Consider the following 22,945-nt stretch of genomic DNA (forward strand, 5'->3'; position numbering starts at 1 on the left):
AGGGCGTAAATAAATAAAACACATCAAACGCTCGCCAAACGCGCGCCCAATATATGTAGGTACACTGTTGAAATTTGTCATATGAGAACGGGTCGCTTCTACGACGCGTTCTTTAGTTTTTTGCGGGCCTCTGTGTTTCCTACCTCCTACAACATCGATATCTTCAAGACCCATGTTCACCCTCCACAGAGCATCCCCAGAGATGACACAGGCCCTGAAGGAAACTATTTTCCTCAGGCCCCCTGTGTGCAGTTAATGAAATAAAAAACTAAGTTTTTTTAATAATTTGTTCGTATAATGCTGCGTATAGACACGAGAAAAAACGCTATCCAAGCCACCCTTCCTTAAGGTCCATTCATATCTCCCGGTACGTAACAACGTAACGTGCCAGTCTCGTAGCGTGCCATACGCGACACATAGGTTATTTTGTGTTGTTAATGCAGTTATAACGGCTTATAATTTTTTGGCTATTTCGTGAGACAAGGAAAGGGATATATTATGTCGTTAAAAAAGCCTCCCCTCTCCCTCTCTCACCTCTCACTCTTCATCTCTCCCCACGGCTTCAAATTGTTCTGTTGAATAGCTCGGTCCAGAACTTTTTAGGTTCAACGTGTACCGAACATAGATATTATTTTCAAACAGATTGCAAAATCAGCAGAAAAAATATTCTGACTAGAAACTAGACGAATTACGAAATTTTTAACAAAGGCATATTTTTTTAACCTTTTCATTTCCAAGTTGTGTTCTTCCAGGAATGCATTGACATTTTTTGTTTGAGCACACGGCCCCTTCCGAACAGTCCATATCTGATTCACATTTCATTCCCAGACCTACAAATAAAATTGAAAACATTGAGGAATATTATAATACTAATAAATCTAAGCAAAACATGAAACAGAACGAGTTAAAGAAAAATAAAAAGGTAACGGTCTCAACATAAAATTGAAGCCAGGATTTCTGTCTTATTGAGATAACGCCATTGGGATTATTTTATTTTGCATTATTTTTGTCGATCTCACATTTCAAATTCAAAGTTAGCAATATCATTAAAAAACTTAAAAAAATGTTTTGTAACCTAGATAGTATCTTGGAATAATATATCTGATTTTTATTTATATGTGATACTTATTGAATTGTTCTATTTTATTGGAATATTTTTTTAAGGTTATAACTATCAATGTTATATGTATATCATCAAAGAAAAAGATAATACTAATTTAACCTTAACGAAACATGATACGTAACTAGACAAAATAAAAGGTACCGGTCTCAACTGGGAATCGAACCCGGGATTTTTGTCTTACCGGGACAAAGTATCTTACCAGGGTCGGCCCTACGCGGGCGCAATTGGAGCAGTCTGCTCCGGACGCCGAAATGTCAAGACGCCAATGCGCTGATACCTAACAGTTTATTTATTTATTGATTGGACAATTTGTATAGCTTTTGTGAGATATCACTTCAGGGGCGCTTTACAGTTGATACAGGTATTACAAAAATAAAGTTAAATAAAATGAAGTAAATGAACAGATGATGAAGTACAGGAACAGGTGACACAAAGATAGAAGATGGAGAGTCTGCATCAAGAATCCTAGGTGGTGAAGAAACTGGACCAGCTGCTGCAGCGAAAGAGTTCACCGCGTCCACCAACAGTGCCCGCACGAGGTTCGTCATTCGTTCAGGTATGTGTCTGCTGCTAATAAAGCGCTGACACAATATCCTCTCACAGATACCAGACCTTGGCAGCACCGCTGTGACGTTCGACGAAGATAGAAGATGGAGACTCTGCAGCAAGAATCCTAGGTGGTGAAGAAACTGGACCAGCTGCTGCAGCGAGAGAATCCACCGCATCCACCAACAGTGCCAGCACGAGGTTCGTCATTCGTTCAGGTATGTGTCTGCTGCTAATAAAGCGCTGACACAATATCCTCTCACAGATACCAGACCTTGGCAGCACCGCTGTGACGTTCGACGAAGATAGAAGATGGAGACTCTGCAGCAAGAATCCCAGGTGGTGAAGAAACTGGACCAGCTGCTGCAGCGAAAGAGTCCACCGCATCCACCAACAGTGCCAGCACACAGTCCTACCAAAGATATTATATTCTAATACCTTTGGTCCTAACACATCGCCCTTGACATTATTTTTCACGAAAACGACGCTACACAAATATACAAATCATCCAAATATTATTGATTACAGTGATCACCTACCACCTACCACCTAGGCTTCTACTGGTTTTGCCTCGCGCCAGGCGCCGGCGTCGTTTCGCTCAGGGCCCGCGTGAGTGTTTTATTTATGGGGCCGGCCCTGCCTCTAACCTCTCGGTTATTGGGACTTAACTAGTTTACGTCATTATTGTCGATCTTTTTATATAATATGAAGCAAACGTGAATGGTACAAGAAGTCAAGGAACACTGAGAATGACACGACGCGATCACATGAATAAAATACTACGTGAGTCAGGTAAGGTCAGTCAGAATAACAAAAGAATGTGCATAAGACAATGTATGACTGTGAATGTAGGAAAAAGAGTATCCCAAGTAGAGTGTTTGTGCTCCATCCTTTCTATTTGTTACCCGGTTATTAAGTTACATAAAATGTTACTTTCCTGCGTATTTTGGAATGTCTTTGTAATCCAAAATTGAATTAAATATCGCATTTTGGTTTTTCTCCGAATCTTCAAATCTGTCCAAATAATCGTCTCTCTCTCCAAAGTCACAAAAAATAAAAGCAAATAATGATGTAAACACAATAAAACAATTAATTAATAACATTTTGAATAATTCTGATTTGACATTGTACACTGTCCGCACAAAAAATATAAATAAATGAATTATGTTGTATTTAGTATGTAGGTAGAGTAATATTAGTTTTATTTATACAGAAATGTTGTTAACAATTTTTTAAACTTTGTTATTTTTTCCAGTAGATAATATAGGTAGCAACAAATAAAAAATTAGAAAGAAAAGGTTGAAAACAAACTTTAAAAAATATTATGAAATTGAGTAATCCGAGGGGTACCTACCTACTTTGTAAAATATTTATTTAAAATTTTTCAAAATGGCAGCACCTTAAAAACAAAGATGGCCGAAAGCCGCTCCGGTTAGCTGTCAATTTACGACTTTTTCATGTACAAAATATCATAACCTGACCGTATCCATTGTTTTCTACATTTCCGCCAATTCTATCGTGTAAAAACAATTATAAATTACAATTAGAGTGTTGTGATAAACACTGTTTTACTGTGGAAGTAGGTGTCAGTGAAAATTTGCGTTGAAAATGTCGCTTTTTCGAAAACCAAAGAAGCGCATGCAGATGAGATCTCTGGCTAATGACGATGATGAGGAGTTGAACGGGGGCGGGAACTCGATGGACGTGGACGAGAACATGCCCCAGGCCCCGCCCCCGCCCTGCCTGCGACCCAAAAAGGACAAAACGAAACCCAAACAAACCCTGCTCAGTTTTGGCGATGAAGGTAGGAAATTGCTCTTAATTTTTAAAATCTGGAGTGTAGACTTTACCAAAGTTTTATTAAGTCGTTTCTGACCTCAGACTAAATGGTAGGTCATTGTAGGAATGTGGAACCGACGCGTTGAATGACCTGTCACCAAGTTTGGCGCCCTTGAAGCGATTTTACACAAAAACGGAGCCATACAAATTGTCCAATTATTATTATTATTCATACTCGAGGGTTCAACCAGTCTGTCTAGCATGATAAGTTAGGGTAAAATTTCGATCGCGCTGGCCTCGCTTATTATGAATATTTTTTAGATAAAACCTTTAGATTCACCTTAATTACTGTACGACACAACTTTTAACCTTCGGGGCGGTGGAAAATATTGCAATGAAAATTTCAATTACGTAAAATTAAAATTAGCTTTCGTTTTGTGAAACGAGACCGTCCATTTTCAAACTTTATTTGTTTATTGTCAAATGTCATTTTGTTTTGTTGGTATTTCTGTTACTATAGGACGAAACGAACGGCTAGAAGTAGCTAGAGACAATCGCGCGGGCGTTTTTTTTAATGTTCAAAAATTCCGTCAAATTAGTATTTACCTAATATGTGTGCGTTGTGATTGAATTTTATTAGCTGGATTTTATTTTTTTACGTTCAAATTTTATTTAAGTTAATTATTTCTGCGATGTTGAGCGGCTACGCTAAGTTTTTGTAACATGGTTTATGATGAAAAAGAAAATGCCCCCTTTATACCGCCTGCTCGCGTCAAGGCAAGAAAAACATCCCAGTTTTCAATTAGTTTAGCGGCTACGCTAGGTTTGTGTAACATGGTTTTTGAGATATATATATAACATGTTACACAAACCTAGCGTAGCCGCTAAACTAATTGAAAACTGGGATGTTTTTCTTGCCCTGACGCGAGCAGGCGGTATTAAGGGGACATTTTCTTTTGAATCACAAACCATGTTACACAAACCTAGCGTAGCCGCTAAACTAATTGAAAACTGGGATGTTTTTCTTGCCTTGACGCGAGCAGGCGGTATAAAGGGGGCATTTTCTTTTTCATCATAAACCATGTTACAAAAACTTAGCGTAGCCGCTCAACATCGCAGAAATAATTAACTTAAATAAAATTTGAACGTAAAAAAATAGTAACAGAAATACCAACAAAACAAAATGACATTTGACAATAAAGTTTGAAAATGGACGGCCTCGTTTCACAAATCGAAAGCTAATTTTAATTTTACGTAATTGAAATTTTTATTGCAATATTTTCCACCGCCCCGAAGGTTAAAAGTTGTGTCGTACAGTAATTAAGGTGAATCTAAAGGTTTTATCTAAAAAATGTTCATAATAAGCGAGGCCAGCGCGATCGAAATTTTACCTAAGTTAGTTCTGCACAAAAAGAAATTTCGTTTAGTTTATCAAATACCCTATAATATTAATAATACCTCCAACGTGGCCAGCGATCCCGAATAATTACCATTATTTATTATGGTAAATATTTACCTACATCTCCCGTTTTTAATACGCATTTAAAAAAAACAATCATTTGATCAACTTAATGACAATAAACAACAACTTTTTGCATTTATGATTTTGAAAAGTATTGATAAATAGTAGTAAAATTAGTTTTTAGTCTATTTATTTTATCTTTTTTAATTAAACTCAAACTAAGAACCTATTTTTTAGGTTTAGTTTGGGTTTCTATAAGAAATATTGTTTGTTTTCTCTTCGTAGGGTCTAGTTATTTCAACGTGCGTCTTTTGTCGTAGTTTATTCAAAGTATACTCCAACCTCTTGAATAAATTTAACTTGAGGTAAAATGGCCGAATTCCGCCTAACGCACGCAATTTAAATAAAAATAACTCTTGATTTTAGCGTAATTACTAATGGAAACTTAAATAAAGTCCAAGTATCATCCCATCAAAACCTGTTATGCCTCAATACAAAGTACCATCCCATCAAAACCTGCTTTGCCTCAATAAAAAGTACCATCCCATCAAAACCTGCTTTACCTCAATATAAAGTACCATCCCATCAAAACCTGCTTTGCCTCAATACAAAGTACCATCCCATCAAAATCTACTATGCCTCAATACAAAGTACCATCCTATCAAAACCTGCTTTACCTCAATATAAAGTACCATCCCATCAAAACCTGCTTTGCCTCAATACAAAGTACCATCCCATCAAAATCTACTATGCCTCAATACAAAGTACCATCCTATCAAAACCTGCTATGCCTAATACATAGTACTTTCCCATCAAAACCTGCTATGCCTAATTCATAGTACCATCCTATCAAAACCTGCTATACCTAATACATAGTACTTTCCCATCAAAAAGTGCTATGCCTCAATACCAGAGATGTGCAAAATGGGTACCCAAAACCATTTGAAATGCAAAATGGAAATGGGTCAAAACTTTTCCATTTGAAAATGCAAAATACCTATTTTCAAAATGCATTGAAAATGCAAAATGGTTTATCAGGTCCAACAATTAAAATAATTATAGAATTTTTAAACAATTTTGTCATTTAATAATGGACATCAATGTAGAACAAACATATTACATGATGGTAAATCCAAAAACACCACGACTACAGATTATGAAACCACAAAAAAATTGCACGGGACTAATGTTGCCAACGTAAAAACATAGAAACTGCTATCTAACATTTAATATTACAGCGTCATGGCCCCATGTTCAGTATTTTTTGTAATGGTATCACTCAATTGCCAGGGCTCCTACCAGGGAGCAACTTGACAAATGTAAATTATCTCTCATAGCGAGGTTGAGAACCGACTGATATTTGGGGCTTACGAAAAAAAGATGAGTGGAGATAGTAGGAAGAATGTTGGAAAAAAGCATTTAAAATGGAAAATGCATTGAGAAAAGCATTTAAAATGCAAAATGGTTTTTAGGAAAGCATTTAAAATGCAAAATGGAAAATACCCATTTTGCATTTTGCATTTCCATTTGAAATGGATTTATTTGAAATAAAGCACATCTCTGCTCAATACAAAGTACCATCCCATCAAAACCTGCTATGCCTCAATACAAAGTACCATCCCATCACAGACATAGGAATTAATAGACGAGAAGATAATGGCGAGGGGTAAAATCAACTGTTGAAGAACGAAGGGGGTGAAGCTGACTGTGATTCGTCAATAAATCAATCTGACAGTAAATAGGCATCTCGCATTATAATATCACCATTTACTTCTTAAAAGTAAAATCTGCTTTTGAATGAATAGACATTTTTACATGGGAGCGCAAATTACTCGCCACGTTATGAACTAATTTGCGAAGTCCAAATTCGGCAAAGTAAATTTCTTCTGTTTGCAGAGTCGTAGTTAGTTTCAGAGTATTTAGTTAAGACACTTTTACAAATGTTTCATAATTTACTAACCCCAGTAAACAACGATGAGCATACTTGAGAATCGCTACATTGTGATGTGATAGTATATGTTTCTAAAACTGATCCATATACTACGGTGTGAATAAGCTTAAAATAAAGTAAAATAATGCTTACTTATGGAATGTAATACGACAATTGGGTTTATTCTCTTTTTCACATCTATTTTTACAAGTTTTCATATCACAAGTCAACATTTTGCCGTGTTATTTCGTAAAATGAACCGATGATGCCTCGACCATAGTTCGCACAAGAATGATGACGTCACGTTTTCAAATTTCACTTGAGGCCATACGCGAGCACAGCCGGCTCCAATGGAACCGGTATGGGGAGTGGGGATAATACGCTTTTAATCACTTAGGGCAGGTCTACTAATATTCATATGTCTATGCATCCCATCAAAACCTGTTATGCCTCAATAGAAAATACCAATCTCCCCCAACATAAATAGTTGTTTCTTGTAGTAATTAAGTTGAAAAACCAAGTGCTATTTTAATACCATTTAATACCATGCTATTTTTTTTACCAAGTGCTATTTTTTACTAAATAATTCGTATTAAGCGTGAGGCAGAATTAGACAAATTTATTGAATTGTGACTCGAAGTCAGTGTAGCCTTACATACTTAAGTCGGGTCCTGTCAAGAGTCAGAATAACAAAAGAGTATGCATGATTGGACAGGAGTGTGTGCTAAGACTGTGTTATGTGTATTATTGTTAGTAATATTTAAAAAATGTATTTTTTTCGCAGTGGAAGAAGACGTGGAGATATTCCAAGTGAAGAAATCCTCTCAGAGCAAGAAGCTAACGAAGCGGCTGGACCGCGAGCGCCAGGGCTCCCGGAGGTGTGACGGCGGGGAGGGACCCCCGCGTGCGAGCGCCCCCAACGGTTTCGGCCCCATGGATGGCGACCCCACCATTAACAGTAGGAAAAATGATTCTTACCATAAGGTATACACTTGTGAAACTGTAATAAAAAGATGGCGAAATGAATTGATTTGTGCATATTTTTTTTCAGAGTTTTCGATTGTTTTCAATTTGTCAGTTTGTTAAAAAAGAATTTCGATGGAAAATGTTATGGGTAAATATTCAGAATTACTGGACACAGTTAGTACTCACAAATTATTACCGTTGAGTTAACCAGTTGAGTGCTGGTAACTACCCTGATGTAAAGAATTGAGGTGAGGAGGCAGGAACGAAGAAAGTAGACTGAATGTTGTACATGTTAGATCCCTGAGGCGTTTGTTTGGTAAAACCATGTATGATTGTGTGAGATTCGCAAAGAATGCAAGGCTTACGTAAGTGTAATGAGTAAGTCCGCCGTCCGTCCTGCGCACAAACTTAAGTTCGCTATAGTACGGTAGTAGTCTGCAGCGCAGTTCAGTGTGGAACTTTTCTGCTCTGTGTCTTGCGGCATTCGGTTTATGTCGATTGCTTACCGCGCCGCGGGACGACGGATTAAGATTAGGAAAGGAACGCTCGGATGGTTTGGGCATGTAGAGCGAATGAATGAGATCAAGTGAGCCAGATACTTGAGTCAGTCCATGTCAAGAGTCAGAATAATAGGAGAGTATGTATGAGACGATGTACGAATGAGAATGAGTTAATAACAATGAGAAACAACTGCATCAGTCATGGGAAAAGGAAAATAATCAATTTTAATAGTTATTTCGTTACAAATACGGATAATTTGACATTTTTTGATCACGCCATGTTTTGACATAATAATATGAAAATAGTTTATTTTCTTTTTCAATTAAACCAAAACCAAGAACCTAATTAAGGTTCCTATTTTAAAACTTTTATACTAAAAATAATGGCCTTCCAGTGAACAATCAATTTTAATTTGAACTAAATTACTATTAAACTCTCAATGCTTTTGCGTTCCAATTTCTGCTAGCCCGAGTCACGCTCGCCGGTTTCGACTAGCAGCGTTCTATTTTTAGCTAACACGAGTAAAGGGTGGTACACACGCAAAGCTCACATCAACAGATAATATAAAGCACAATAGCGCTCGCCATACAATCCCATACAGACCCGACACACGTAAAAAGATAACGCGCTATAATTGTGGTTCTGAACTTCGCTAACCGAATTTATTTTACGTAACCGCTCCCAACGCGATATTTGAAAAGTTATGCGTCCCCCTCTCCGCCGTAAAAAGGAGAGGGGGTCATTTTAATTACGGAGCTACCAACTAAGTTCCGTGTTCCCTTTGACAGCCATGACATAAGCAGCCTAATAATGCATTTCTTATTTATTATGTTAGCTCATATCGTCATGTGTGCTAGTCCAACAGATCCAGCAATAGGCGACAAGTATCATCCATTTCGAAAACGTGCTCAAGCTGTCAGTAAGTAAAGTTGTCACTTTGACAGATGAAATTATGTTCCTCGGCCGCTCTCGAATTCAACTGACCCCCTCTCCTACCATAGGAAGAAATATTTGATAGCGTCGTGTGTCGGTAGAAAAGATGATGCGCTGTACATTAACTTTTGATGTGAGCTTTGCGTGTGTACTAAACTTAAGGCTCATCAAAAGTTATTGATGTATTTTACGAAGTTTGCCTCAGAGATCGGTCGTGCTTTTGAGCTGCTTATTTCGTTTTTACTAAATTGTTCTCACATTTTCGTGTATCGTTTTATTTAACCTGAACCCTAGTTTTAAGTGTTTAACTCTTTGCACGCGGCCGTATCAACTGTTGTTACGGCAAAAAGTCTATACTCACACGCGGCTGTATCAACAGTTGATACGGCAACTTTGACGGCCGATATTCCCGCTCTCTTTCGTCATAAATGTATTTCTTGCTCACTTGGACATTTGTAGAACTATCACGATGCTGATATCTACAAGAATTTCTCAAAAATAAAATTTTATTTCATAAAAAAAGATCGATAATCAAGTGCGCCTCTTCGCGCCTTTTAGTCCTTTAGTTTACATTTTTGTCAACGGATGGCGTTAGTACTAGTATGTCATTCACAACTTTTCATAACTAAGAATGATAAGTGATCATGGTGTCCCACCCTTTGTCTATAAACACAGTGGCCTAAGTACACACACACCGAGAGTGGTTTATTTATGACGCCGAGTGATTGGCGGGACCACATTCAAAAGATACGGTACGTCTTTGTATGAAATTTTATGTTTTTGTTTTTATAAACATCTAAGAGTGTTGACACACGAGGATTTGTTTTCATATTGTGGAGAATAATCTGTTCTGTCTATATAGTCCAATAAATCATGCCAGAATGCTATAATTTGACATTTAATTGCATTCATAGGTATTTGAAAATATGTACCGCGTACGGGTATAGATAAAACGGAGCATATTAACGCGTTCAAAAGGTTAAAATGCATTATTTTTCATTTAACCTTTCCCTTACTGTGCTAAAAAAAATCCACGCGTTCCGGTGCTGTGTAGTCAATACACATCTCAAAATAAGCGATTTAATATCGGAAAAATATGAATATTCATAGCTAATCGATTATGTTTATTATATTTTATATCAAACGTGATAAAAATTGTAATTTAATTGCTAAAAACATGAAAAAACCATCGGCAGATGCTAAAGAAACGTGCGAGGGGTCCACATCTAACGACGGTTCGCGGGCGACTGGCTAGCGGCTGGCACAAACACAGCTTATGCGGTCATAGGTATCGATGGTCTAAATCAAAATACAACTGCGGGACATCAATAGCGTGTCATTTCCTCTCACACTCTTCGCATATTAGTATCACACGGTTGATTGTATTGGTGTATTTGTTCCCGATTTTTAACAAAAATCTCTGATTTTTAATTGAATTTGAAAACTATGTAAAATATTATTTTTTAATTCAGTGCATAAATGTATAGCGGAGGAATACCTTAAAATCTGAACCCAGAATTTATTATGTTTATAATAAAGTTATTAGAAGCATTGTATAGTAAATACACACCACAGATAAGGAAAGGTTAAGTTGATTTTTTATTATTTTTTAAATATTTTATTCTTCATTAAAAGCACCCGCTAAACTGCCAAAGCAGTTTGTCAGCAGGTCATGTTCACAATATTAATTATATAAATAAGCACCCACAAAAATAGAAGCCACAACATAGAAAATAGATACAGAAGAATAACATTTCAAGTGACTACAATACAAAGGCATACAATATACAGATAGATATATGTAATACATACAATCAACATATGTCACACACTTATACACTTACTCATTCTCTAATTTTTGTGTATTAACCGTGTCCTGCAATTCTGAATATTTAACGTATTATGATTTAGGCTGGGATTTTTCGACTTCCTCATTATTATTAAACTGTTATCTAGTGTTGACAGCTCTAAAGAACTGTGTAGCAGATTTTGAGCAAAAAAGTTAATCTAAAACTACTTATCTTGGGGTGTTTCAGTCATTTGTCACATTTTGAAGATTATCAAATGGTCGATCAGGACCATTTTTATGTTTCGACTCTTGAACGGACTCTGTTAAACGTCGATTCTCGGTGCGTTTCCAATAATTTTTTGTTTGGCCAAGAATCGGCAAGTTAAATTAAAGTTCAAAATGGCGCTAATCAATTGATCAAATGCTGAAATGCACCCGAGAATCGACGTTTCACGAAATCCGTTTGGAAGTCAAAATATACAAAATTGCGCCGATCGACGATTTGATGTTCTTGAAGCGACATTCATTAAAATGGACGAAAGTTTTAAACAACCAACGCAGCTAACTTGACGATGTGAATGATAACTGATTTGGATACATGTGACACTACGCACGCCTCGTCGAAACTCACCCGTGGAATTCTGTAATCTTAGTTTATTTATTAATTAATTAATTGATTTTGTTGGTTTGTTCACTACAATATGTGCCTTTAGTTATTCGGCACACATTCAACTTAAAGTCCAATTCTTCCCACGCTTTGGTTAACAAGTCCTGAGTAATGGAAACAATAGCCTCTTCTAATCCGTGTCTCAACTGGCAAATCTGGCGGCAGAACATAGACACGATCTTTTATAAAGCCCCAAAGGAAAATAATCGCACGGCGATATGTCAGATGAACGTGGAGGCCAGCAAAAAAGACATCTGTCGTCTCGACCCTTACGACCAATCCAACGGTCAAGGATTTCGATGTTCAACTACTCTTGTACAGAGAGATTTCGATGGGGGAGGGGCTCCGTCCTGTGGCCAAATACAGTTTAAAGGTTCGCCTACTACTAATTGGGGAAAGAGCCATTCTTTTAACATATCCAGATAAACCACCCATGTTACTGTTGACGCCGGGACACAGCGCTCGGGAGTCGCCATTTTGCGTATGTGGCGCTGCAAGCGAGAAAACAAAAAAGCAGTACTCGCGCATGCGCTTATCTATAACTAGGTTAGTTGACTGTTCAATTTGATGTATGATTTGTTGTAAATAGTCTAAATTAAACTATTATAATATGCTATTGAAACTGGGGCGTTCTGTTATGGATGCCCTGTATTTGAATTTCTTCTACTACAGTCAGCATGTTGCTTGTGCAATGTTCGAGGACTTAGCTAACACTGAGGACTGAACCTGCTACGCTGCAGTGGGAACCTATGGTTTTGGAGCGCTCTTCCAACTGTCTGGTGTGACTTGGAGGGTTCTAGCCACCTATTGGAAACACCTCAACAACTCCTGCTGTTCTCCTTTTGTTTCTCTTCAGTTCCTCATGCCTAAGGCTGCATTGTTAGGTTCCACACCATCCAGCCAACCAATTGTATAATCTTACCTTCAGTCGAAGATCATCAATATTTTCCGTGACCGCCTTTGTTTAGCTTTGGCGTACAGTCCAAAAGACTCTGCCCTTGTTTACCTTTTCCGCACAGTCCAAAATTACCTACTCCGAACATTCCAAAAGATTCTGCCCTTGTTTACCTTCTCCGAAAAATCCTAATGACTGCTTTTAAGAGACTGCCTTTGTTTATCTTCTTCAGACAGTCGAAAAGACTGCTTTTATATGCCTCCTCTGGACAATCCAAGAGACTGCATTTGTTTATCTTCTCCAGACAGTCGAAAAGACTGCTTTTGTATACCTCATCCAGACAATCCAAGGAACTGCCTTTGTATATCTTCTCCAGACAGTCGAAAATACTGCTTTTGTATACGTCATCCGTACAATCCTAGAGCCTGCCTTTTTTATCTTCTCCAAACAGTCGAAAAGACTGCTTTTGTATTCCTCTTCCAGACAATCCAAGAGACTGCCTTTGTATACCTTCTCCGGACAATCCAAAAGACTGCCATTGTTGGTCTTCTCCAGATAGTCCAAAAGGCTCTGCCTTTATTTATCTTCTTCGGACAGTTTGAAAGGCTGCCGTTGTTTACCGTCTTCAGACTATAGAAAAGACTCGGCCTTTGTTTACCTTCTCCGGATAGTTCGAAAGACTGCCGTTGTTTACCTTCTTCAGACTACAGAAAAGGCTCTGCCTTTGTTTACCTTCTCCGGACGATCCAAACTACTCACACGTCCGTCTCTGGTTGCAGGAGAAGGAGAAGCGTCCACTGGAGGGGATGGTTCTCAGCGGCCGGGCTGCCATAGCCGCCATCCGGGAGGGGGATGTGTCCGGCTCGGACGGCTCGGAACGGGAAGGAGAGGCTGAAGGCGCAGACTCTCCGCCGCTGCCCACGGACGGGACTGGCAGGTTCAAGCACGCGTACGTCCGTCATTCGGGACGCTCCGTTCGGGCCCTGCTGGACAGCGGGGCGATACCGGACGCTGCCGTGATACATGCGGCAAGAAAGAAAAGGCAGCAGGTATGTTATATTTAATCACCATCCCCCATGTTTCTTTTCTTTTATACACTTTATTCTGTTTATAAACGGTAGATAAGTTCTAAAAAACAATACTAATATATAGGAAATTGGGCGCGAGAACGAGACTTAGGACGCCCGGTCTACACAATTTATAATTTATACATCTATGGTCTTCTTCAGCAGTTTCTAAGTTCCCGATGGTTATCTCCGTCACCCACGGCACAGACTGTTGAATAGAATCAATTTGGATAATGACATATTTAGCATCGTTGAAGCTGCTTTTAGTCTTACCGCTACTAGCTTTTAAATTTTATTTCATCCTTATACTAAAAATAGCTTTTACCCGCAGCGTCGCTTGCGTGGTATTAACCACTTAATGCTTGTGAACGAGCGGTGTTCGCGGATAGCGCGTGTATCGTACCGCGACAACCCGAAAACTGCTCGCGTCTTTTGACTTAAACAAACAAACTGCGCTCGCCAGATTTTTTTATTGTTTTTATTTTTTACTATAGTTAGTCTTGTTTTATTTTTTTTGAAAATGGTTAAGTTTTTTTTACATTTTTTATTGCTTATGTTTTGTTTTTTTTTTTGAACTGGTCAATTTTAAGTTATGTTAACTCTTTAAAAAAATTAAATAACCTGATGTTTTTAGTTTCATTTTTGTTAAAAAAACGAGTATTAAGTGGTTAAGGAGAAATTACTACACAAAGAATTTTCCCAGGATGAAACGCAGACTATGTCATTTCCCTGTCTTTCAATTATCCTTATGATAATTATTAATATCCTTATATAAAAAATTGTTAAGGGGTCGCTCCGTTGCGACGTGAAAGAAGGACAAACAAACATACAGACTTTTGCATTTATAATATTCGTCAGGATTCCTTTATATATACAGAGTGTCCGGGGGTAAAGTGCATAAACTTCGGGAGGTGTTTCTACATGATGGTAGAAGTAAAAAAGATAACTTTAAATTATGTTTTTTGTATCTTGAAATTTCGGAAAAGAACATCCTGTGTATTTAAAAATAAAAAAATAATATCTGAACCTTTTGCATCCCATCCCAGGAAACACTTCCTTGCAAATAGAGTAGTGGAAGCTTGGAATTAATATCCACAACGTGTAATCCATGCTGAGAAGAAATGGTTTACTTTAATAAAAAAATTGATTTGTTAAAAGAATCGTATCAAATTTATCCGATTTACGTATTTTGCAGGCCCGCGACGGTGCAGACTTCATACCCTGCGTGTCGGGCGGTGGAGCGGAGTCGGGCCAGCCTCCGGCCCCCTCGATACGCGAGGCAGGGGGCGGCGGGGGGGGTCGCCTGGTGCGCGAGGACGGCGAGGGCGACGGCTCTGATGAGGACCCCGACCGCATCCTGGTGCGCGGGGCTGGACCCCAACACTCCAAGAGGGAGACCATCAACATGGCCGTGCGGGACCATGGTAAGCTTTTCGTCTTACTAACAAACCTAACCTGATTTATTTATTTAGAATTAACGGCACAAGTGTCATTCATTTACATACAGGATAGTTATTCACGGTCACGGTACATAATATAAAACATAGAAAAATAGAATAATTATAAGATTGATTATACAGGGTGTATCGGCACGTAACCGACAAACTTTAACCAGCTATTCCTTAGCCCATTTGGAGTTAAAAATGTCATGGGCACTTTGCTATCCGGTAACAATTTTTTTTAATAAAAAATTTACCATTCATATTTTCACCACATGTCACCACTGTTTTATCCTTTGTCAAACTTTGAAAACCCATCTGGCAATATTTTATTCAAGTTTCGTTGAATAATGTACGTACGTACATATATTGGCGCGCTTTTACAATCACAACGAAATGGCATGCCACCATTCGTCTCATTTTTAACTATTATTATTTAGTGTGTATGAAAGAGCGAGGACGCTTTTTGACACACTTGCTAATAACAGCTGTTGAACACGAGAAACAATGCCAATGACAGTGACGGAGTGCGGATTTATTTATTTATTTTTTGTTTTTAATTGAAAAAAATGTTACCGGACAGCAAAGTGCCCATAACATTTTTTACTCCAAATGTGCTAAGGAATAGCTGGTTAAAGTTTGTCGGGTACGTGCCGATACACCCTGTAAAAGTAAATAAAACGAAAGAAAAAAAAGAAAATACATTTGTACATTGAAATCAATAAAGAAGACAAAAAAATCTTTTATATATTGTGGTGATCTGCCGTGCCGATCACTCAGATAATTTGTAAATAAAATACGTTTGGTATTCCATACTATTTGGTTTAATTAGGTTGCTTCAAGTATTTATACAAATGGACAGTATTCGAGATGTTATTGCAAAGAGAGGACGAGTTACAACAGACACGCCTTTTTATACGTCTCGGTCATGCTGTCTCACTCAGATATGCCTGTCTCTTTCATACCGACAGACATACGTTCACCACATTTAGTGGCCTCGTTAAAATATGCACTGCGAAAGTGCAGCTTTATATTACCCTGCCCTCTACGACTGCCCCACTACATGGTGTCAAAAGCAGTAACTACTTACATACTCAATCGTTGACCAACTAAATTGAATAGTTGGTTGGTTTATGACTGTGCGCTATATTTGCAGGTTCGGATGTGGACAGCGGAGGCGAGGAGTGGGAGTCGCAGCAGATCCGGAAAGCAGTCACACATAGTCAGGTAAAGATACCGACATTTTGTTTGCATTAACTTCTGGTGTGCCGGTGTTGTCTATCGGGTATACAAGGTTTGTATCTGTATGCTGAAGTTGCCACATGGCAACGGCATCCAGCATTTTATGCTTTAAAACAGTGATTCTCAACGTGTACCAATTGGAATGTTTTGGGTGGCAATGCACAAATCGTTAACTATTACATATGTAGAAGTTGTTAACAAATCAGATCTCCCAAACGCACCAAATCTATAGACATGACCCGTGACGTCACCGGTAACCGACGCTATATTTGTACGGGAGTCGAGACGTTTTTATTCTTAAAACTAGCTGTACCCCGCCACGCGTTAGCTGTGGCTCAGTCTGTCTTTGCAATAGCGCATATTGCTTTTACGTACAACAGATGGTGCTGTTTTTCGAAAAAAGCATGTTTTTACCTGTCACAGGTGATATCTATATAATATAGGTATATAAAAACCCACGTTTATTTGAATGCAACATTGTGTCAACATTTCAAAGCAATCGTTGAAGAACTTTAGAAGATTTAAGACTTTGAACAAACGAACATTCCCGTTGACGGCATTTATTTTTACTCGGGAGACATGTTCAATTAGTATTGATATTTCAGGCAACTATTTATTGCTTATAGTTATTTGTTATCCTTGTCTTAAAAACATTAGTTTAATCATAAAAAAAAAATAAAAAAAATAGAAATAAAATTCTATTGAAATTAGCATTTTTTTTTATTATCTAGTCATTTTCGGATTTTCTCTTTCATTCAGGTTTTAAAAATAGACTTTTGTAAATTTGCTGTGAAATTAAAATGAAATCTCACAATTGTTTTTCAATATTGTTGGATAATCAAAAAAAATGCCCAGAATCCCCACATTTTCCCAACGAAAGGGCAAAAACCCCGATTCTTGAAGAATTTAGAAATTCCCCGCAATATGGGGAATTCCCCACGAACTGGCGACCATCACTTACAGTTTTTTCAACCAAACGGTGTGTTTTATTCGTTTTTATATGATGATTTATAAATTCTACATATAATAAAATATTCAGAATCTCCATGAATATGTAAATTTTTAAGTCATAATATTTTTCACTGGGTTTTTGCTATTTTCGCGTTATTCTCTTGAAAATTGCAAAAGTTTTGTTCACATAAAGAAAGGTTTCTAGATGTAGGGTTGTATGTATTAATGATTTGTGTGTGTTTTGTTGCAGATAATGGCCGCCCAGCAGGAGTCATATTACGGCGCTGCCTACATAATGCCCACTATTCAGCAGATTGGAGGTAATTCATTTATTTATTAGTCCCCAGCGTTGCCCAGGCTTGAGAGACAGTGAACTTTCTTTTGTTTTCAAGGTCAGATGTGCAAAATTTCATCAGTCTTGCTATAAAACTGTAGATATGTATAAAAATCAAATCCACCCGCCCGCCCGCCACAGATACTCTTCTTTACATAAAGAGACTCGTGGATCGGTCCTTAAGAGGTTAAGCTATATTTGTGCCCGTCACTGCATCTTGTTCAAATACTGCCATCATAACCAACCTTGTATTGAGCATCTCCTTAACACTAACTCAAGCCTTACGCATTGCAGACTCTGCGGAGATAAACCCCTTTGCGGTGGCCCCTGCCCAGGTGTCGGAGGCATCCCTGTCCCGGGAGCACCTGCGCCCGCTGGCCCCCGCCGGGCAGGGCCCCTTCACCGCGGCACAGCTCGCCGAGGCGCTAAAGATCAGGTGAGAGCTGACCTAATTGACACTTGCTGAATCTTCTTTATGAGCCGTCTGTCCTGGGCAGCCTGCAGATCTCCTCAAATTACAAGCCCATCACATGCGTGGGCGACTTGTGCTTCTCTTTTGGATAAGAAGCTGTAGAGAACTTGTGAGAGAACTGCTTCATGAGAACAGGTCATTTAACTGCCTTGTTTTTGTGTGCGCTGCAAGATTTGCTTATATCAAGGTCCGCATTAACAAATCTCTTCCTTAACCCGCCTCGCTTTATTGCCCAACAAGGTGGCGACATAGTTCCATACGTTCCGACAAGAAAATTTACAAATTTAAAAATTGAAATTTTTTTTTTTTATTTCTCTGGCAACAATTTACAATTTGGGATGTTGGTATGGGTACCGTCGCCCCAGGAACTATTTATTGGATAACCAACACCCCTGCCACAGGTGGTTCACTAGGTTTGTCTAGTTTTTGGTGGCGGATGCATTTCCACAAGTACTGCGTGGTGGGAGGGATGGATTCAGACATTCGTCTCTCCTGGGAGATTTTTTAGAGATAAATTCCACTAATACGGGGAATCGTCTTAAAATATAAACATGAAATATACAGGGTGTCCTTCTAGGTTTTACTTCTGCCATCATATGGAATTACCTTCCGAAGTTTGTGCGCTTTATCTCTGGATACCCTGTATATGAATAATAAGATAATATGAATACAGTAGAACCTCGTTAATTCGAAATCCACGGGACATCAAAAATCAAATTTCGAATTAACGAATTCCCACGTAATTCGAAATTTTATGAAAAAAAAAAAAAAAAAACGCCGAAAATCGATTTTCTCTGCCGCCTCTTCAAATCCAGGTGGTATTTTAGCTGTAAATTCGTATTAAAACCAATTATTTATTTATTTTCGCGGCCGATTACCACAGCGGCGAGCCCTTTAACTTCAGATATTCGCAATAAATTCGTAAAAATGCTATATATTTACGCGTAAATCGAGATTTCGCTGCCGATTTCGGTCGCAGCCTACCCTTTAAATTAAGATATTCGTAAAAATACGATATATTTCCGCGTAAATCGAGCATTCGCGGTGATTTTTTCCGTCGCGGCCGGCCCTTTATTTCAAATATCTGAATTTAAATTCGTAAAAACACGATATATTTCCGCGTAAAACGGGAATTCGCGGCGGTATTCCTTCGTGGCCGGCTCTTTAAATTCAGATATTCTAAATAAATTCGCAAAAATGCGATATATTTATGTGTAAATCGAGAATGCGCGGCAGTTTTTCGTCGCGACCGGCCTTTTAAGTTCAGATATTTGAAGTAAATCCATAAAAATATGTCATATTTCCGCGTAAATCGAAATTTTTCGGCCGATTTCCGTCGCGCCGTATTTTTTAACTCGGATATTCGAAATAAAGTTAGTAAAAATACGATATATTACCGCGTAAATTGAAATTTCGCGTCCGATTTCCGTCGCGGCGGGCCCTTTAAAATTCAGATATTCTAAATAAATTCGTAAAAATACGATACATTTACGCGTTAATCGAAATTTTGCGGCCGAGTTTTGTCGCGGCCGACCCTTTAAATTCAGATATTTGGTGTAAACTCGTAAAACTACGACATATACCTGCGTAAAACGTATTTTCTCGGCCCCTCAAACTCGGATATTCGAAATAAATTTGAAAAAATACGACATTCCAGTGTAAATCGATTCAGATTTACTAAAAATAATACTAATTAGGACGATGTATAACCACGTAAAAATACATTTTTAGGCGGTTTACCGCCACGGCTGACTTTTAGATTCAGATTTACGAAATATTATGATTTATTTTCGCAAAAATCAAATTTTTTCGAATTACACGAACAAATTTTCGTGCGCGGACAAAAATAAATTTCGAATTACGAATTAACGAATTTCGAATTAAAAAAAATTTTGTATGAAAAAATTTTTCAGCGGAAATTTTATACATTAAATTTGATTTTTGCGAAAATAAATCATAATATTTCGTAAATCTGAATCTAAAAGTCAGCCGTGGCGGTAAAACGCCGAAAAATGTATTTTTACGTGGTTATACTTGAATGAATGGTAATTACGAATTAACGAATTTCGAATTAAAAAAAATTTTGTATGAAAAAATTTTTCAGCGGAAATTTTTTTGGCGAAAATTTCGAATTACGCGTTTTTTCGAATTATCGGGGTTCGAATTAACGGGGTTCTACTGTATATTTTCTGCAAATTCTCGCTCAACAGTTGTGGATTTTCCTATTCCGACGTTCAAGAAGTTAATGTAGTAAAAAACTAATGAATTTTTCTATTTGGTCAGATTGACCGCCCTACGGTCTGCGCAGACCGTCAGGAAGCTGGAAGCGGAGCAGATGGGTGAGGAGCTGTGTAAGTTGCAGCGGAAGAGGGAGGGCAGTGAGAAAAGAGCGCCACAACTAGCTTCTCGGTACGAGTTCTACCAGAGGCTAAGGGCGTACATCACAGACCTGGTGGAATGCCTTGATGAAAAGGTGACAAATATATTTTTTAAAACATTCCGTCCGTGAACAAAAATAATAAACAAATAACAAATTTAACCTAACCTCACCTAAACATACCTTGCTAACTACGATAGAATTAATTTCTAATAGTTAATTTATTCACTTTTAATTCATTAATCCCCGTTAATTAATTAATTCCCGTTAATTAATTAATTCCCAATAATTAATTCCCGTTAATTAATTAATTCCCGTTAATTAATTAATTCCCGTTAATTAATTAATTCTCCTTAACTTCAGTAGAATAAATTCCCGTTAATTCGAAATCCACAGGAAGCCCAGTAAGTATTCAAATTAAAACCATAACGACCATCGAAATTTCGTGGTCGACCCTTCAGATTCAGATATTCATTGTAAATTCGTTAATATACGACATTTCCAAGTAAACCGAAATTTCGCTGCCGATTACCGTTGTGACCATAGACATATGAATATTAGTAGACCTGCCCTAAGTGATTAAAAGCGTATTATCCCCACTCCCCATACCGGTTCCATTGGAGCCGGCTGTGCTCGCGTATGGCCTCAAGTGAAATTTGAAAACGTGACGTCATCATTCTTGTGCGAACTATGGTCGAGGCATCATCGGTTCATTTTACGAAATAACACGGCAAAATGTTGACTTGTACTATGAAAACTTGTAAAAATAGATGTGAAAAAGAGAATAAACCCAATTGTCGTATTACATTCCATATACACGGTGTCCGGAAACTCGTAGTACAAGCGGGGAACTGGAGAATCTACACCACATGGGGAACCCAAAAAAACATAAAGTTTTTTTTTTTGAGCATTTTCAAAAAAAAAAAAAAAAAAACCAAAAAAAAAAATTTTTCGGCTATTTTAGGGTTTAAGTTTTTTCTGGTGTTTAGGGTTGAATAACAGATGTTTTAACCCTGCAGAGCAGAAATATTTTATGATTACACCGGGTTAAATGAAGGGTGATTTCAAAATAATGCTTCAAATCCGAGTTTCTTCATTTGTTTTACTTTCAAATAGTTTTAATTAGTTGGGTACTTTGATCTTCAGTAATAATTTATAAGAATTTGATTAAAAAAAAAAAAAAAAAAAATCAACTTCAAACTCGATTTACTCGATAACGAAAGCTCAAATAAAAAAAAATTATACTACAAAATCGACTCCAAATGTGATGTAGATTCACCAGTTTCCCGCTTGTACTACGAGTTTCCGGACACCCTGTATAAGCATTATTTTACTTTATTTTAAGCTTATTCACACCGTATTATATGGATCAGTTTTAGAAACATATACTATCACATCACAATGTAGCGATTCTCAAGTGTGCTCATCGTTGTTTACTGGGGTGAGTAAATTATGAAACATTTGTAAAAGTGTCTTAACTAAATACTCTGAAACTAACTACGACTCTGCAAACAGAAGAAACTACTTTGCCGAATTTGGACTTCGCAAATTAGTTCATAACGTGGCGAGTAATTTGCGCTCCCATGTAAAAATGTCTATTCATTCAAGAGCAGATTTTACTTTTAAGAACTAAATGGTGATATTATAATGCGAGATGCCTATTTACTGTCAGATTGATTTATTGACGAATCACAGTCAGCTTAACCCCCTTCGTTCTTCAACAGTTGATTTTACCCCTCGCCATTATCTTCTCGTCTATTAATTCCTATGTCTGTGGTTGTGACCGACGAGTGAGATTTGAGTTTTATGAAATGTTTACGAGAGTTTTAGCTAACCTGTCATATTAAGATTTACAGAATTATAAAATTTATTTTCATACAGATAAAATTTTTTTAAAATTACATGCTATATTTTCATCAACGGATTAAAATAAATTTTGAATTACGAATTAGAAATGAGTTTTTTTTGGAAAAATTGTGAATTCTGGATGTCCGAATTAACAGGGTTCTACGGGGTAGACAGAGAGAATAGACCCCTATCTCATCGCACACTCATGCTTCATTCACATGCATACCTTTCTGTTATTTTGATTGGCTCTTCTTGAGATGGTTCGGCTCCAAGCATTTGATACATTTGATCGTCCTGTGTCTTCCTCGGGTGTCCCCAACTTCTACCAATCACTTTTGCGTCATATATTCTCCTTGCATTCTTTTCTTTGTTCTTCTGCTCTACATGTCCAAACCTTCTTTATCTTGTTCACCATGCTTACATCAGCCTGGCATTCTTTTTTAATTTGGATATATGTATTGTAATATATTTTCTCTTGTCTAGATGCCGGCCCTTTGCGCGCTGGAGGCCCGCGCCATGACGCTGCACAAGCGGAAAGCGGCGTACCTGACGGAACGCCGCAGGGCAGACGTCCGGGACCAGGCGCAGGAGGTCATGCAACCAGCTCAAGGTCAGTCTGCCTCT

At 37.8% G+C, this 22,945-nt stretch overlaps 1 protein-coding gene across 2 annotated transcripts in view; it reads left to right on the plus strand.

Moving 5' to 3' along the window:
• Window positions 1–3,089: 3,089 nt before the first annotated feature.
• LOC149414260 (PAX3- and PAX7-binding protein 1) overlaps window positions 3,090–22,945 on the plus strand; it is a 32,760-nt gene continuing 12,904 nt past the window's right edge. Inside the window, exons 1-9 of one of the 2 annotated variants that reach the window (XM_089643815.1) lie at window positions 3,090–3,473; window positions 7,625–7,824; window positions 13,371–13,640; window positions 14,854–15,082; window positions 16,254–16,324; window positions 17,541–17,610; window positions 17,904–18,060; window positions 20,380–20,569; window positions 22,805–22,931. In XM_089643815.1, the coding sequence (XP_089499941.1) occupies window positions 3,278–3,473; window positions 7,625–7,824; window positions 13,371–13,640; window positions 14,854–15,082; window positions 16,254–16,324; window positions 17,541–17,610; window positions 17,904–18,060; window positions 20,380–20,569; window positions 22,805–22,931 (1,510 nt within the window). In that variant the 5' untranslated portion in view covers window positions 3,090–3,277. The remainder of the gene's footprint in view (window positions 3,474–7,624; window positions 7,825–13,370; window positions 13,641–14,853; window positions 15,083–16,253; window positions 16,325–17,540; window positions 17,611–17,903; window positions 18,061–20,379; window positions 20,570–22,804; window positions 22,932–22,945) is intronic. The other variant, XM_089643816.1, reaches the window with a different exon arrangement.

Source organism: Hesperophylax consimilis, chromosome 20 (assembly GCF_061612785.1).
Source record: "Hesperophylax consimilis isolate HC1 chromosome 20, BYU_Hcon_1.0, whole genome shotgun sequence".
In the NCBI taxonomy this organism is placed as follows: domain Eukaryota; kingdom Metazoa; phylum Arthropoda; class Insecta; order Trichoptera; family Limnephilidae; genus Hesperophylax; species Hesperophylax consimilis.